The sequence below is a fragment of the Drosophila erecta genome, unplaced genomic scaffold (assembly GCF_003286155.1).
Source record: "Drosophila erecta strain 14021-0224.00,06,07 unplaced genomic scaffold, DereRS2 tig00000021-arrow-pilon, whole genome shotgun sequence".
Lineage (NCBI taxonomy): Eukaryota > Metazoa > Arthropoda > Insecta > Diptera > Drosophilidae > Drosophila > Drosophila erecta.
In genome coordinates, this window is record NW_020825198.1 from 8,377,678 (window position 1) to 8,393,572 (window position 15,895).

Consider the following 15,895-nt stretch of genomic DNA (forward strand, 5'->3'; position numbering starts at 1 on the left):
GCATTTTTATTTGTGTAATTTACGCGTCAAGTGCTGATCATAAATTGTGACTCGAACTTCGCTGTCGGAAAGGTCACGTGGGCTCATTAAATACCCAACAACGCCATGAACTCGACAAGAACAATAAGTGTAATAACAGCAGCAATAAGAGTCACAAAAGGCACAAAACACATGCGAACAGGATAAAATGATTTACCTTCGAAGGAAAGAATATAAAATGACAGTCATTTTTAAAGCAATACGTGTCTAAAAATACTCCAGTAGGGGAAATACTTAAAGAAGCTTCCTGCCTTCTATACTGCTTAAAATAAACCTTTGTAAACAAATCAATCTATGACGCGAAGATAAGACTTCAGTACGTAATTGGTTTATCACTTGATTAGAATATTACGGAAACTGCTCGTGTTGAAATGACACTTAAGAAAACTAATTCATAGTGATAACATAGAATCAAAAAGCACAATCACTTAAATGAGAACGATATTCTACGAATTTCGAAGAATTTCTAATTAAATCTAATCGAAATGTCATTAATATAAGCTGCCGCGGTTATATCTGGAAATACATTTGCTATAGGCAAGGCAGTTGGCCCAGTTAATAAGTCAGTGTGGACTTAAACGCGTATGAGGAAAGACCTATTAAAATAATCATATTATTTGGAAAGGGAAATTATTATGCAAGGTAAGCCTTTGATATGTGTACTATGCATTCGATTATGTTTCTCCACTTAAAAACTTAAGAACTACAAATTTTTCATTCCAGATAATAATTTCAAGCCCCTGCCATGGCTTCTGGTGGTTATAGCGGTCTTCTGGAGCTGGCAGCTAAATGTTTTGGCCCTGCCGAAGATCGAACCTCGTCACGAAACCTGTAACAATGAACAGCGATACGAAAACCAGGTGATGTGCGAGGACAAGGAGTTTGGTGCCTTAGTGCCGTATCCGGATAATTGTAGCTTGTTCCTGGTCTGTGACTGTCTCTACCCGACGGTGAAGCTGTGCCCCGCAAGTCTCTGGTGGGATAATAAGACTCAGCTGTGTAATTATCCCCAAGCAGTAGAATGTATATACTACTCTATTGATACGCCAGAACCCACGGATGGAACTACCAGATTTACGCCAGAACCAACATCCAGTACTCAGAAGATAACGCCAGAACCGACAGAACCATCATCTAGTACGGCAGAGATAACGACGGAAAGTACCACCGGAACCACTCCGCAGATAACAACAGAAGCGTCCTCTACCCCAAACTACCCCCCAACATCCAGTTGGGATCCACCACCTGCACCACCTGGAATTTCAGATGATTACTGTCGCAATAAAGCCGATGGGTCGCTACATTATTATCCGTATGACTGCCAGGCCTATATAAACTGCACTCGCAGCTGGCCTGTGCTAAACTATTGTATTGAAGACAAGGTTTTCAATAGGTACCTGGGCATTTGCGATACTCCCGATGTGGCGGAGTGCGAGGAGCTGCCTCTGCCCACAACCACAACAGAAATACCGCTCACTTCAACGACTGAGGAGGATGTGGCTTGCGGTCCAACGCCGGATGGAATTGAAGAGGATTATTGTGTGCCGAAGGGAAATGGTTTCTATGAGTATCCATACAACTGCAGTGGGTACTTGGCCTGCAAAAATGGTTGCACAGACTTGGAGTACTGCCAACCAGATAAACTCTTTAATAACTGGCTGCACATCTGCGATACACCCGATTCCGTGTGGTGTGACCCCATGCCATTCCCTACAACGCCGGGCACAACCGAAAACCCCACATCTGCTTCAATCACTACCACTCCTTCAATCACTACAACTCCTTCAATCACCATAACTCCTTCAAAACCTACAACACTTCCTTCTGATGGTTCAACTACCACCGAAATTGCAACCACTACCCCTGCACTTCCCTCTGACGTCGATCCAAATGATTGTAAAGGTGAAAAGGACGGCACTGTTTTTGCCTACATAGGAAATTGTTCCGAGTACTTGATATGTAAAGACAATCAAGTGCAAATGGATCATTGTCCACCTAATACGCTCTTCAATCCCGACTGGCTTCTATGCGATGAGCCAGATGATGTAGTGTGCCTTGGAGATCGCACCACCACACCCATTCCAACCACCACACCCACTACCACAACTGAAAAAACCACTCCTACCACGACTACCACCACAGAGGCCACAACTTTGGGACCCGAACAACTTTGCGATGGTCAAGAGTTGGGAGCTTCTTTTTCTTATCCGGATGACTGCAGCAAGTATTATCTTTGCTTGGGCGCCGGACAATGGACTCTGGCACCCTGCATATACGGCAGCTATTTTGATCCCAGCACAGGACAGTGTGGACCTGATGTGTCACCCGATGCTTGTAAGGCCTCACAAGTCCCCACCAGCACAACAACAACGACAGAGGCCACAACAACCGAAAAAGACACCACTCCCAAGTCTACAACTCAGTCTACAACCACTGAAAGGACAACCACAACTTTGGCCCCAAAAACTGGTATTTGTGGTGGTCGAAATGAAAACGAGAACATTGCTTATCCCAACAACTGCAACAAGTATATTGTGTGCGTTTCACCAATTCCCATTGCCTTCTTCTGTCCCGATAAGACATTCTTCAGTTCAACGTTACAGAAGTGCATTGATGATTGGGAAGAAAGTGATTGTGAGGGAGATCAGAGCACCACGACTTTAGAACCAGGCTACACAAGACCTCCTCCAGAACCCACCATGTGCACAAATAGCAGTCGGAATACTTTCCCATATCCGGATAACTGTCAATGGTTCATACGCTGTGTGGATGACTACATCTACATGATGGACGTCTGCAATTGTGGGGAGTACTATGATCCAATTACTGAAAAGTGTGGAGCGGATGTTCCTTCAGATGCCTGTCGATGGGATTACAACTCGACCACATCCACTACCAGTGAGCCGACCACAACTACAGCGGTTACGAGACCACCACCGCAGAAAGGACCATGTGACGATGTCGAGGATGGTGCCCTTGTCGCCTATCCCAACGATTGCTCGAAATATATTAAGTGCGATAGACCCATTGCTGTGGCCTTTGAATGCGAAGAAGGAGATGAATTTAGTGTGGAGCTTGGAAAGTGTGTTGATGCTTCACTTGCCAATTGTTCGTTTACAACCACTGCTAAGCCATCGACAACGACACCAAGAGACGGAGAAGGCTCAACAACGGCTTCTGAACCACCAACGGAATCTTCTACAGAATCCTCCACAGAATCATCTACCGAATCAACAACAGAATCAACAACAGAATCAACAACTGAATCAACAACAAAATCAACAACAGAATCAACAACAGAATCAACAACAGAATCAACAACAGAATCAACTACAGTATCATCTACTGAAACTTCTGAATCGCCCTCAACAAATTCTACAACACCAGAATCTTCTACAATGGAACCGGGGACAACAACACCAGAAGGGTCAACTACTGCCAAACCGGCAGAGGGAATTTGTGAAGGCAAGACAGACGATTCTTTGGTACCCTACCCGAGAAACTGTAGCAAGTATATAAAGTGCCAATACCCAATACCAGTTGGTTACGATTGTCCGGATGGTTTGGAGTTTAGTCCCACGGAACTGACTTGCATGGATCCCGAACTAGCTGGTTGCAGTACGAAATTAACCACTCCAGGGCCCACTACTTTGAGTACAGACGCTTCGTCTTCACCGGTAACTACAGTCTCAACAACACCCGAGACTACAACTACAGAATTACCAACAACCCCAAATACCACAACTTCCGAGTCAACAACAATATTACCAACTACCACAGAATCAACAACAGATTCAACCACTCCCGAAACAACTACCACAGAATCTACGACAGTTTCAACAACTCCGCAGACAACAACCACCGAATCAACAACTGAATCTACAACTACAGAATTACCAACGACCCCAAAGACCACAACTTCCGAGTCAACAACAATATCAACTACCACAGAATCAACTACAGATTCAACCACTCCCCAAACAACTCCAACAGAACCAACAACTCCCGAAACAACTACCACAGAATCTACGACAGTTTCAACAACTCCCGAAACAACTACCACGATATCAACAACAGTCTCAACAACAACTGAATCGACAACCACTGTGGCTACCCCACCAACTCTAGATCCGTACACCCCCAATATTTGTTGTGGACAAGCTCTTGGAACTCTGCTCCCGTATCCCAATGATTGCGGTCGCTATGTCGTTTGTGACTATCCCATTCCATATGCCGTGGATTGTGATGAGGGAACGATCTTCGATGATGAACTTCTTCAATGCACCTCTACGCCCAATGAAAGGTGTCTTTTCGTAGAATTTTAAAAAATATATTAATGAAGCACAGCAATGCCAATCTGTTTCAATTCTGTTCTTTCTGCTACCCCACAAAATCAATTGCGTAAATGCACAAATGCTCAATAACTGAGAACCGCTTAACATATTCCTTACTTTTAACACTACTATGGCTTTAAAAGTCCTTTTTTAAGTGGTTCGCATGTTAGACATATACTTGCCACAGTTTCGGTATCAATTACATGCAAACCCTTTTCCGTAATTTGTCGCAACAAAACGAAACCAAGAAGAAAGGTAATTTACCACTTAACACAGCCAATTCCCCCGACAGGTAACAAGCCGATTGGAATTGCAGAACCTCCTGGCGAAAGGATTGCAAACGAAGACCCTCAAGGGGACGCAAGCGCGCGACAGTATTTTTAGCAACAGGCTAAAAGCAGTTTCCCCTTGACAATGCCACGTCTGATATCTGCTCACTTACAAGTTTCAGCCATTTATCGTATCCTAATACTGCCGTTCTTGGCCCACAGCTGAAACCCTCGGAAGCTCGTCTAATCAGATTTGGGGTTGGCCACATAAAAACACAATTGCCAAGGAATTATCCTTGGGGTGTGAGCTGGCAGGCAGGACATATACAATTGAGGGTAAATATAACAAGCACAAGGATAAGTTGTTCAGATTTGTTGTTGCCTCTGCGGTTGTTGTTGTGGAAATCGAAGAAGGGAAACCAAGGCAAGTTATGTATGTGAGTCGCAGTGACAGTAACGACACAAAATGAACACAATTCGAGCAAATTGTTTGGCAATAATGTTAACTTAATGCGTTCCATTTGTCGCACTTGAATCGATAGACACGCGCAAAGGCGCTCCTTGGAGTGATTTGTAACGCTTTGATAGCCACCCAGGATAAATAAGGATTTGTGCTGGTGTCTATAGGGATAAGCGTGGAGGAGCCCCAACATAGAGCAACAAGTCACAAGAATTTCACCTAATTGGTGATAAGACTTCGCCCAACAGCCGGACCGATTAAATGATTTTAAACTGGGATTTTGCATTAAATGCTCATAAATTAAATGCTGATTGCCTTGGGTGTCGCCTAAAACTGAATCCCGATGCCAGCTGGGTAATAAAAAAACAATTTTGCCTAGATTTGCTTTGCCAGATTTAGTTGAATCACTGCCAAAATGAAAAGAGCTGCCCAAAAATCTAGAACAGACAATACACTCGAAGTCGTACACTCTTCTGAAGAGAAAAGCATTCCATTTTTTCGTTAAACTTCAAAACCTTACTTAAGTGGTAGTTATGCATTCTTTTTTCCTTTCCTAATAAAAAATTATGTAATACTTCGTGGTAATCTTTGGCATTAAAGCCAAGTCGAGTCCTTATATTTTAATGTTTTCCCCGAAGGCAGAATTGGGCAAGGGTCCAATACTTTCCAAAAGCCCATAAATGTACCATTTAGTGTATGCATGATGTGTGCCAAGAATGCAGTAGCGTTTGAATTTAATAGTGAACGTTTTTGGGGGCATAAACAACACTTAAAACTAATTACAGGTAGGAATTCCCCAGCTAATTGCCAACGAAGGCAACTTAATGGGGGATAGATGGAAACTTTCACAAAACTCTTAAATGGTAACGATATCCAGACATAACTAACAATTATCAAAATCTCATAGCGATGCAGTTGAAGCAGAAAACATTTTCGAAGCACTCGACACATGCACATGTATATCAAATTGCCATTGCAGAAACTCTGAATTTCCCTACTTGCCCCCTTTTGTATCTCGTATCTGTAGTTGCAAACTTTTGCTGGCGCATATTAATGTGCTACTCCATCCATTTATGTAAAATGTATTTTATGTTTCCCGCGAGAATTTAAACCATGTGCTAGATGCCCCAGCAGTTAGACAGACAGCCAAAGTTCAGGCCTTTCGATGTTTTTTGCCTTGTTTGTGCTGTATTAAATGGCAAAATTTCATTGCGAAAATTGGTAACTTTGAAATATTTACATTTCAGTAAAATTTCATAAAAAGCTTATGCAAAATAAATGGGTATGGAAAAGCCGGAAAAGTGGTTTACTGGTATTTATGAAAACATAATCAAATGTTATGGCCAGTTTGGGGCAAATGCAACTAAACTATACCGAAGCTGACTGAGTTTTTTTAGGTGCAAGGGGAAAATGCTCTTAACTTTTAGCACGGCTGTCGGTTTTGAGTTCAGTGAACTGAAAACATTTGTTTAAAGCTTAAAGGTTTTCATTTCATGTAGTATTAAAATGAACTAAACGCTTAAAGAGCAAATCAAAGCGAGAGATATCTTTTTTTTGGTTCAGAGCATTTTAATGATAATAACTAAATCGTTCGATTTCGATCTGTACCTCAGATTTATATTAATCCTAGATTGACTTCCTTTAATATGTTGGTCTAGTAAGCAACTAATCTCCAAGCCGGAAGGCAAGGTAACAACGTGCGAATCCTAATTCCCAATTTTTGGACTTTCGGAAAAGTTCACCTGTAACCCAACTCTCCCCTTATATCACACACCTTCAGCAATCCATCCACTTAAGATAAACCTCAGCCCACTTTCGGTGAGATAACAGCATGTAAGCGTTGTCATAACACGATTCGGCCATATAAAAACAAAATTCGCACAAATTTAACGCCTCCGACGCAGACGTTTAGCTTTTTATGGCCCGGCCACGCCCACCTGAAGGACCTCCCACCACCGCCCACACAGCATTCATATTCATAAAAGGCAGCGACTCATCATTATTTGTCATGGGTGCATGTAAACAAGTCAACAAAAAAGAGCCAAAAATCATGAGTCACGCGTAAAATTTTATGAACTGAGGGGCGGGAAAGGATCATTTGGCAAATGAAGGATGAAGAAGGAAATGCGAATTCATGGCAACATTGCGTATACGCAGCGTGGGGTGCGGGTTTGTGGCTTAATTAAAAATCAGCGTGTGGCATTAAAATAATTTCTTCTGTGCGGTTTATTGTAGCGAGAAAAAGCTAAGCACGTTTCGTATACAGATTATTCTTATTTATATTAAAACTTGCCAAAATAATAGGTTACACTAATTGAAACACTTAATTGAAGCATATTTGTAGATTGGAAGAATTTTATTTAATGTGTTTTGGGTAATTTGCCCTACCGTTATGAAACACACTGTTCCCAAGCAGTAATGTATATTTCAACTTCATGTTTTAGGAAATGTTGGTTTAACCTATAGCCGAATTTTTCACCTTTCCCTATACATTTTCCTCCACTGCATTCCGAACATTCCTTCGCCAGTGATTCGCTTTTGGAAGCGAAACCGAAATAAGTCGCAGTAGAAAGTGAGTGGGGAAAGCGAGAGTGAGTGCCAGTTTAATTAAATTGATTTCCACTCCTCCCTGTGGCGAGATTTTAATTAAACCTCTTTCGATAGATTTTCCAGGACGAAGAGCTTAAGCAAACTGCACCTTTCAAATGTTCTTAGTGCTTTAAGAAATTCCAATGCTAAAAGTTGGCGAATTGTAAATTTTGTTATTACAAGCCAGGCCAACGCTCCCACAATTGGCTTTCTTTATTGCTTTCCAACGAGTTCAGCTACAAGTCAAAGTTTTTCCCCCTGGATGTGTGTACTCAACTCTGTTAGGAGTCGTGTGTTTATTTAATATCTATAAAACAAATTAAACATTCATATTCCGTTTATTTACTTAGGCAAATTGAGTTTTCACAGTTGACATGCTGAATACGTTAAAAAAACGAGAAGAAAACTCCGTAGAAATCTGTATCCGCGAGTCATGCAGACGGTTAGTTGGAAGGCGAGTAGGTTGGCCAAAAAAAGGATTCAAGAGTTGGCTGTGTCATCCACAACGGTCTGTAAACAGGAAACGAGTGTCTGTTGCAGGCAGGGAGTGACAAATGTCATGAAATATTCAAATTGGCAAAAGTGTTGCTGTCGCTGTCGAAGTCACTTTGGCCCAAAACACATTTTAGGCAAAACTTTCGGCACAACTTTAATTGGCACCGAGCGAAAATTCCACTCCACTTCTTCGTGCCATTTATCATAGCCACGACACCTTAACAGCTCATAATTGGCAATTGAGTACAATATAGAATATCATAAATACATAAAGCTCAACCTTTTGGGGATCAGGCGGGGGCACACAGCACGCCAACATAAATCACAAGCCCCTGAGCCATGGAAAAAATATTTGTAAGTTGAGCAAGAACCGCAAACACTTTCCCCAGAAGAGTACACACATGGAAAACGCTTCGTTTTCATTGTGTAAATATTTAAGCAAACAATAAAATTCGAAACAGCACCCGGCCAAAAAGAGGGCGGCCTGCTGGCTACTGCTGTAGCAGGTGTCAAATGTTGCGGCCAAAAGGAAAAGCAAAGTCAGTTGCACAGAGAAGCACTGCCCCTCTATGCCCTTCGAAAATTTATGACAAACTGTGGCAGACACACACAAACGTTTGAATTCGCCCATATGCTTAGAATAAAACGTAGGAAGAAGAGTGTGACTTGGGGCCCCGACTTTCAGATACCTATTACATAGGTATTTCCACCCGTGTGGAAACTATAGAACGAAAAAAAGATAAACATTCATAATTTGTAGAACCTCTAGTCTCCAGTTAACTAATATTGAAAATAACTGAATCAGCTTTTAGCATCTTGTTCATCAAACCAGCATAGCCACACATCAACCTCAGAGAAAGGAACTCAAAAATGGCTTTGCGGAACTTTTCGGTACGTGCCACTTGGGCGAGGCACGAAGTTGTTGCAGCTGCCTTGGTCCTCCAGTGTTCAATGTGTTTGGTGTCTCGCTTCTTTCTATTTTGTTGGTGCATGACATTAGTTGTGAGCACATAAAAAATAAATAAATTTTACACACGTCATTGGTTTTTATTACTGCAGCAAATGGGAAAAGGCAGAAAAATGATTTAGATCAGCCACGCATTGTTCAAAATTGGACAAGGGAAATGCCGGAACCCTTGTCATTCAATCAAGTTGAGGAAACTGCTGGATTTTAATTAGAGTGAAGAGCACCTTGAGCGGAAAAGTTGGCAACTTGGGCTCAACTTCGGTAACTGGTCGGTAATCGCATTGCATACACGCACTCAACTTTGGCAGAATCTTTTCTCCTTCAGCGAGTACATAAGATCCATTCAATACCCACCTATATACATTTTTGGCAACGAATTATTGACAATTGCAATTCAATTTCACACACAATTTGGCCAAAAATGTCGTTACGCCGGAAATGGCGTAAAAACTTTTCTGTAAGCTTTGCAACTGGAGCTGCAGTTGAAAAAGTTTCGTTTCGTGCAGTCGGAAAATCCCCTATCCCCCCATGGAAATTTTATTCAATGCGACACCCGAAAAAGGAGTAAATAAATTTCAGTAAATATTTGTGCGTCTGTTTGGCCGTGCCAGTTGGATGTCTGCGTGTGATTGAATGTGCCCCTGATTGAGATTCGAATGGTAAGGTCTGTAGGGCTAGAACTTGTAGCAAGATTCTGTTTTTGGCTTGTCGATACGAAAGAATGACTGACACACTTTATCAGTTGCTGATAAATACGTTCTTTTGGTTGCATTTCGGCAAAAATCGTTTGCAGATATTCCATCCACAAATATTTGGATTTTTTGCCAAGCCATTGGATTTAATGGTCCAAAAATGGATTCTCATAGCTTGTTGAGCTCGGGATTGTTATCGCATACGATGGGCATTCAAATTTGGTAATTGTAATTTTTTGGCTTTTTTCGCCAATTTAGATGATGGTACCCCTTATCGAAAATGCGAAATTTTACACAAAAATTATTTTATAAAAATCCGCAAAAATGCGTTATAGATTGTGAGCATGTGTAATTAGCTTTACAAAACGGATATTAGTTTATATATGTACCCATTTTTATTTTATGAAACAAATAGTCAAAATAGCCTAAAATTGCTAGTTATTCCGCCAATTATACTTGGATTTTAAATATGCAATGTAAATAAAAACAACATATTTTTCAGCTATCAGCTAGAGGTTTTGATATTAATTTACAAATTTATCTTGTTTCAAAAAGAGAATGTTGTCTATTAAGAATTAATATGTCTAAAAGTAATTTCGTTATTTATAACAAATAACTTCCTGAGATGCAATAAATCAATCTTTACTCCCCATCTCTCTTTGATAAGACTAAGCCGAAAATACTTTAATTTCATATGCAGAACATTTTTCCCCCCTCCCAAACATTTACTTAGACAAAAAGTTGTTCCTCACCTTATAAATGCAGGTAGCACCGCATCCTCAATCCCCACAACGAAAAAACTCGCATACCTAGGTGTTTTAGGTGTAGCGATTTCCGCTCAACATGCATAGGAAAAGTCAAATATGAAAACTGTCAGCAGGGCTGGAAATTTATGACTTTCTTAATACAATGCCACCACCCCACATACTCCAAAAACATTTACGGTCGCTCAAAAGTATGCTACAAATTTCATATTAATATGCAGCAAAGAAATAGGGAAAAACTTCACCTACGAACATTTTTCACTCACAGCGAATTATCGAAAGCGGCTCAAGTTTAACGAAAGAAAATTTACTACGTGATTTTAATGGCTCGCAGCAACTTTTGCATTTGGTATGTGTTTGCCATGTGAATGGGAGCCCACATATATCATTTTTAAAATGACACTTTTATTGTCAAGCTCCGCCGAGCTTAGAAATTTTTAGATTGGGCTCATCTTTGTTGCATTTTGTTGTTTTAATGGAACTTTATATAATTTACCTTAAATCTGCTTAATCTCTTGTACACTTTTTGAAGTAATTTAATACTGCAGAAGCCATCATATTTTCTCCTTAGGGTTATTTTCCTTTTAATTCCAGCCGTTGATGTCGTTTTGCGCTCCACATAGCGTCTTGTTCCACAGAATAAGATGAGCTGAGTTAAAAGGATCCGTGATTGATTAAAAAAGTACGTTCTCTCGCCACCGAGACAGTTTACGCAATATTTGCAGAGGAACCCCCTCACTTAACCACATCCCGGCATTTCGCTTGCCACTTGCAGTTAATTTAAGACTTTTCGCATAATTTCCGTTTGCTATATAGACACGAGGGAGCGGGCAGGAGAGGGAGGGGCATAGCAGCGGCATTGCAATCGCCTTAAGAAGTTCGCTTAACAAATGTGCGAAACGTGACTTAAGCATGAATACAAAATTCCAAAGTGCATACAAAAGCACACATGAAAATCATTGGGGTCTTTGGGGCGATACAAGTGGGCGGGGCCCCACACTTGGGGCCTCGGCATAAACTTGTGAAATGCAAAGATGGAGCCAAACGCATGGTAAGGAGGAATGGCTATGGGATAAATGCAATCCCAGCCTGCAAATATATTTGCAAAAATTTATAATTTATTAAAAAACGTATAGCACCAGCCACGGGCCAGCAACAAGAACAAAAGCAGCAGCAGCTGCATTACACGCCACCATATATGGCATGCACCACCCAGCCACCCCAGCCACCCAAAACCACCACCCACTTTGCCGCCCCAGGCTCACATGAGTAATATGCAAGCGGAGCGAGCGGCGCCACTGAAAAGAGCATTCGAACTGCTGCATTGGAGCTGCTACAGTGGCCCCTCGGATGTTTACTTATTTATATATGAAACGTTCAAATAATCCAGCAATGCTACCGTGCCACCAGATTTCATTGGCGAAAAGTATCTTTTACTTATTATATATACACATATTTCATATTTAAGTACTCACGCATATATTTTCACAACTTAAAATTATAAAAGTCCGTGGTTTCTTACTTTCTTACATTTTTCCCGGTGCATCTTGTCACTTCTTTCACCGTTCTCCTTATAATTGGGAAAACGAAACCGAATGGTAAAGGAATGCAGCACATTTCTCAATTTTTTTAACTTTCTTTTTTGTACACAGTACGCTTGAAAGTCGCAGTGTATGGGCGCATTAGTGTTAGTGGCAAGTTGTCCGGTGTTTAATAAGCTGCCATCTGGGAAAATCGGGAAAATAAGGGAAACTGCTGAGAACATCGTTTGAAGGCAATAACAACATTTGCCATGCTCCATTGTTTTTTTGCTACTTAAATTGCTGTTCTCTGTTGGTGTTTCCGTTCTCCAACTTTCGTTATATCCTTGCAAAGGGCATGATAAGATGATAAGAACACATACATATATCTAGGTTTCATATATTTGCTATATATAAGGCTATGTATATAGGTATTTTAGGTCAGCTTTTAAGTCCGAGTTTTTAAGCCAGTGTGCTTCGTAATTACTTTCTGCTTAACAACTTAAAGATCTATAAGGGTATTTCGATCTTCTGTTAGCGTTTATTTTTATACTTCTTTTTTTTTGAGTGGAGCTGCTGGATTTTCCCCCGAGCTACAGAAATAAAATGCACATTGATGAAGCTGCCGCTGATGAGGATGCTCAACCAAGAAATGAAGATGATGATGGTAAAAATGAAGCGCACTTTCTCCTCCTTCTGCTGCTGCTGCTCCCACTTTCTTCATCGCCCACTTGCTTTTGCTCGCTTTCTTCTTTGCATTTCTCGCCTTGGGCTCCATTTTCTTGCAGTGGAAAACTTCAAAGCAACTCATTTCGGTCGTCTGGCATTTTTACGCTGCATTGCTGCGAACTGAGATTATTAATTTTGATGTCTGGCTTTCCATAATCGATGCATTTGCTTTGTTTTTGCCGCTTGAAGCACCCCTTCATTTTTGTTGTAGCTAAATTCCTTTGAAATTCCAAGTTTTCAGCCCACGGCAAAGTTAATAAGTCAAGGCTGCCGTTTTTAATCGCCTGGCAGTTGTGTTTTTTAATTGCACAATAAAATCGCAGGGTTCCTTTCATAAGAGTCTTATTGCAATAAAAAAAGGCAGAGGATATATGCTTTTAAATGTTTTATTCTGGTAGAGTTAGTACGATCAAGTTGCGATTAGTCTAGAAGAAAGTAATTTAAATAATCCCATATTTCTTTTTTTAGATTTTGTCTATGTTAATATTCATTGCCTTTTTTCACTTCAAGTGTGTTTTAAATTACTTTCGCATAAATTCAAGTCTGCAATTCAATTGTCCCCAATGCAATAAACTTTGACTACAGCATCAATAAAGCCCAATATAAAAAAGGATGTCGCCGGAAGTCTTGCAAAAATATACACATACATGCATAAACGTCCTCCCCTTTTTAAGTGTATGTATAGCATAAGAGTACGTATGTATATGTATATCTGTGTGGGTGGGAATCTGCAGTCCATTATCAAAGCGATAACAAAATGTTTGGTTTTCGTACCAGCTCAAAGTTTTTTCGGTGTAAACTTTTCGGCAAGTGCATATAAATTGAATGTAACTTTGCACTCATCTATGCAAACAGCCACTCACACATCCATACTTTTTCTGCGTGTGTGTTGGTGGGAGAAATGTTAAAGTATTTAATCCTTGGCGAAATCGGTGAAACCGTTATCGTAATAATTACATTTGCTTTTTCGCGCCCCTAATATTTTGGTATATTTGAAAGCATTGCAACTTTAGTACTCAAGTACTCAAAAGTAGTTTATTTTAGCAAGAGACCTTCATTTTCAATAAAGTCGCCATTTCACTCTTGCCTGGGTAAACTTTGCTTATATTTCACAACAGAGTGCCAAAGATAGTGGAAGGGTGCTGCAAAGATGTCCTTTTTATCCTTCTCCCCATACTCTCCTATCCTTATGTCGATACTTTTTGATATGCAAAAGATATGAAGGGACAGCTGTTTCCTGCTCCATTTGCTTGCCGAAAACTTTTACCAGGACCAAATGCACTTCCAACTTCAAGTTGAAGTTAAAGTTAAGGCAAGGCGCTGCGGAGTGGGCGTGGCGCCGGCTTCTATGTGGGCTTTAAATACTGAAGGAGTCGAAAAACGCATCGAAACTTGCATAAGTTTTCAACTTATTTTATGGCTATTAGCATTTTTAACTACTTTTAGGTATTTACGGCATCCGAAAGGTGACCGGGTGCAAGCCATGGGTAAATCGTGAATTTCCGTTGCAACTAGGTTGAACTTTTTTGAAAGCAAATATTGTAAATTGAATTCGCACATGTTCTGATAGTATTTGGTAAGTTTTTTTTAAGGTTTTAACATTTTTTAAGGACTAAAATGAGTGCAGATATTTCCTTCTTACCTTATCTGTCCCTTTACTATTTTTTCCAGTGCGTAACACCTTTGGTGCTCAAACGTAATTTATTTAGTCTACTTCACGCTCATAATACACATTCCCAGCGGAGAGGAAAAAGGGGCAGAAGGAGCTGGGTGACGTGGAGCATTCATGTCAGTCGCCAGGCTTAAGCCCCCTTTTCCACGCCCCTGTCTACTTTTACTTGCAAGTGGCAAGTCGCTTGGAAAAATTATGTTGCACGTGATATGCTTCAGCAAATTCGCTACATGTAACGCGTAACGGTGGTGGAGGTGGGCGGAAAATGCTGGGAAAAGGCTACGCTTTTCCGCCCAGCACTAAAGATGAGTTCCACTTGGAAATATAAATTGAAATCATCAACTGGCTTTGTGCGTTTTATCAACATTTTTACGTGCCGCGCTTCAAGTTTGCGTTAACGCTGCACTGAATCTGCCACTGAATCTGCTCACTTTTCCACGCCGCCCCCCGCCCCCCGCCTCCCTTCGCACTGAATCAGATTTTCCTCACTCTGTTTCTGGCTGCGTCAGTGCCAACTGCAAATTAAGCAATTTTCCAAAGGACTTTTGGCTGCTTTTTGGTTTCGCCAGCTTAATGTCTGACTGAGTGCGCGGTTTATTAAGATAAACGATGATGAACGGTGGAGCTGTTTTCCCCTTCGCTCCTTCGCCCGATGTCTGGGTTATGGTTATCCACCTGCAGCACGGTTCGGCTTGTTAATTGACTACTCAGCTCTCCAGCGCTTTTCCATTTCCCCCCTGGCCACGCCCTCTGAATAAAAGACAAAGGGGCGGTCGAGTGGCTCGCAAAATTGAAGCTGGAGCAGCTCTTTCTATTAGGGCATTTGCATGCTTATCTCATTATCACGAAACACAGAGTTCCGGCCAGAGGTTGGATTTATTCGCAGCTACCCTGTCATTGGGGGGTGTTCTTTTTTTATTGGCATATTAACGAGTATGTTTGAGAATCTTAAACAAGATTTAATGCAACATGCTTTAATACGTTTGCATACTGTAGCATTCCAATATATTGAAACTTATGTGCTATTCGCGGATTTGCATCGATGTGTTAGGATTATATCTACCTTGCTTTAATTTTTTTTTAATATTTCTATTCACCCTTAACCAACACTATGTGCCAATGAGGGCCTTGGTTGTCAGTCCAGCGCCAGTTCCTCCAAAGGACTGCTGGCTACTTGGCTTCTGTGTAACTTTTGCGCTTTTGTAGTGGTTTTCATTATCCTCTCTCGTTTGGCTTTTTGCTGCTTATAAGCCGCAACAACCCTTCCGTTTGGGGGCCCACCTCAAAGCGAACTGCAGCGGACACATTTGCCAATATTGACTGTACACAGGGGACCAACATCCAGCTGCTCGGCTTATAGAATTT

The 15,895-nt window shown here is 41.0% G+C and overlaps 1 protein-coding gene across 1 annotated transcript; it reads left to right on the plus strand.

Moving 5' to 3' along the window:
• Positions 1-586: 586 nt before the first annotated feature.
• LOC6544502 (mucin-2) lies at positions 587-4,364 on the plus strand. The gene is made up of 2 exons (XM_026977326.1): positions 587-681; positions 763-4,364. Exons 1-2 carry the CDS (start codon positions 675-677, stop codon positions 4,362-4,364), a joined length of 3,609 nt encoding a protein of 1,202 aa, XP_026833127.1. The 5' UTR covers positions 587-674.
• The last annotated feature ends 11,531 nt before the right edge of the window (positions 4,365-15,895 follow it).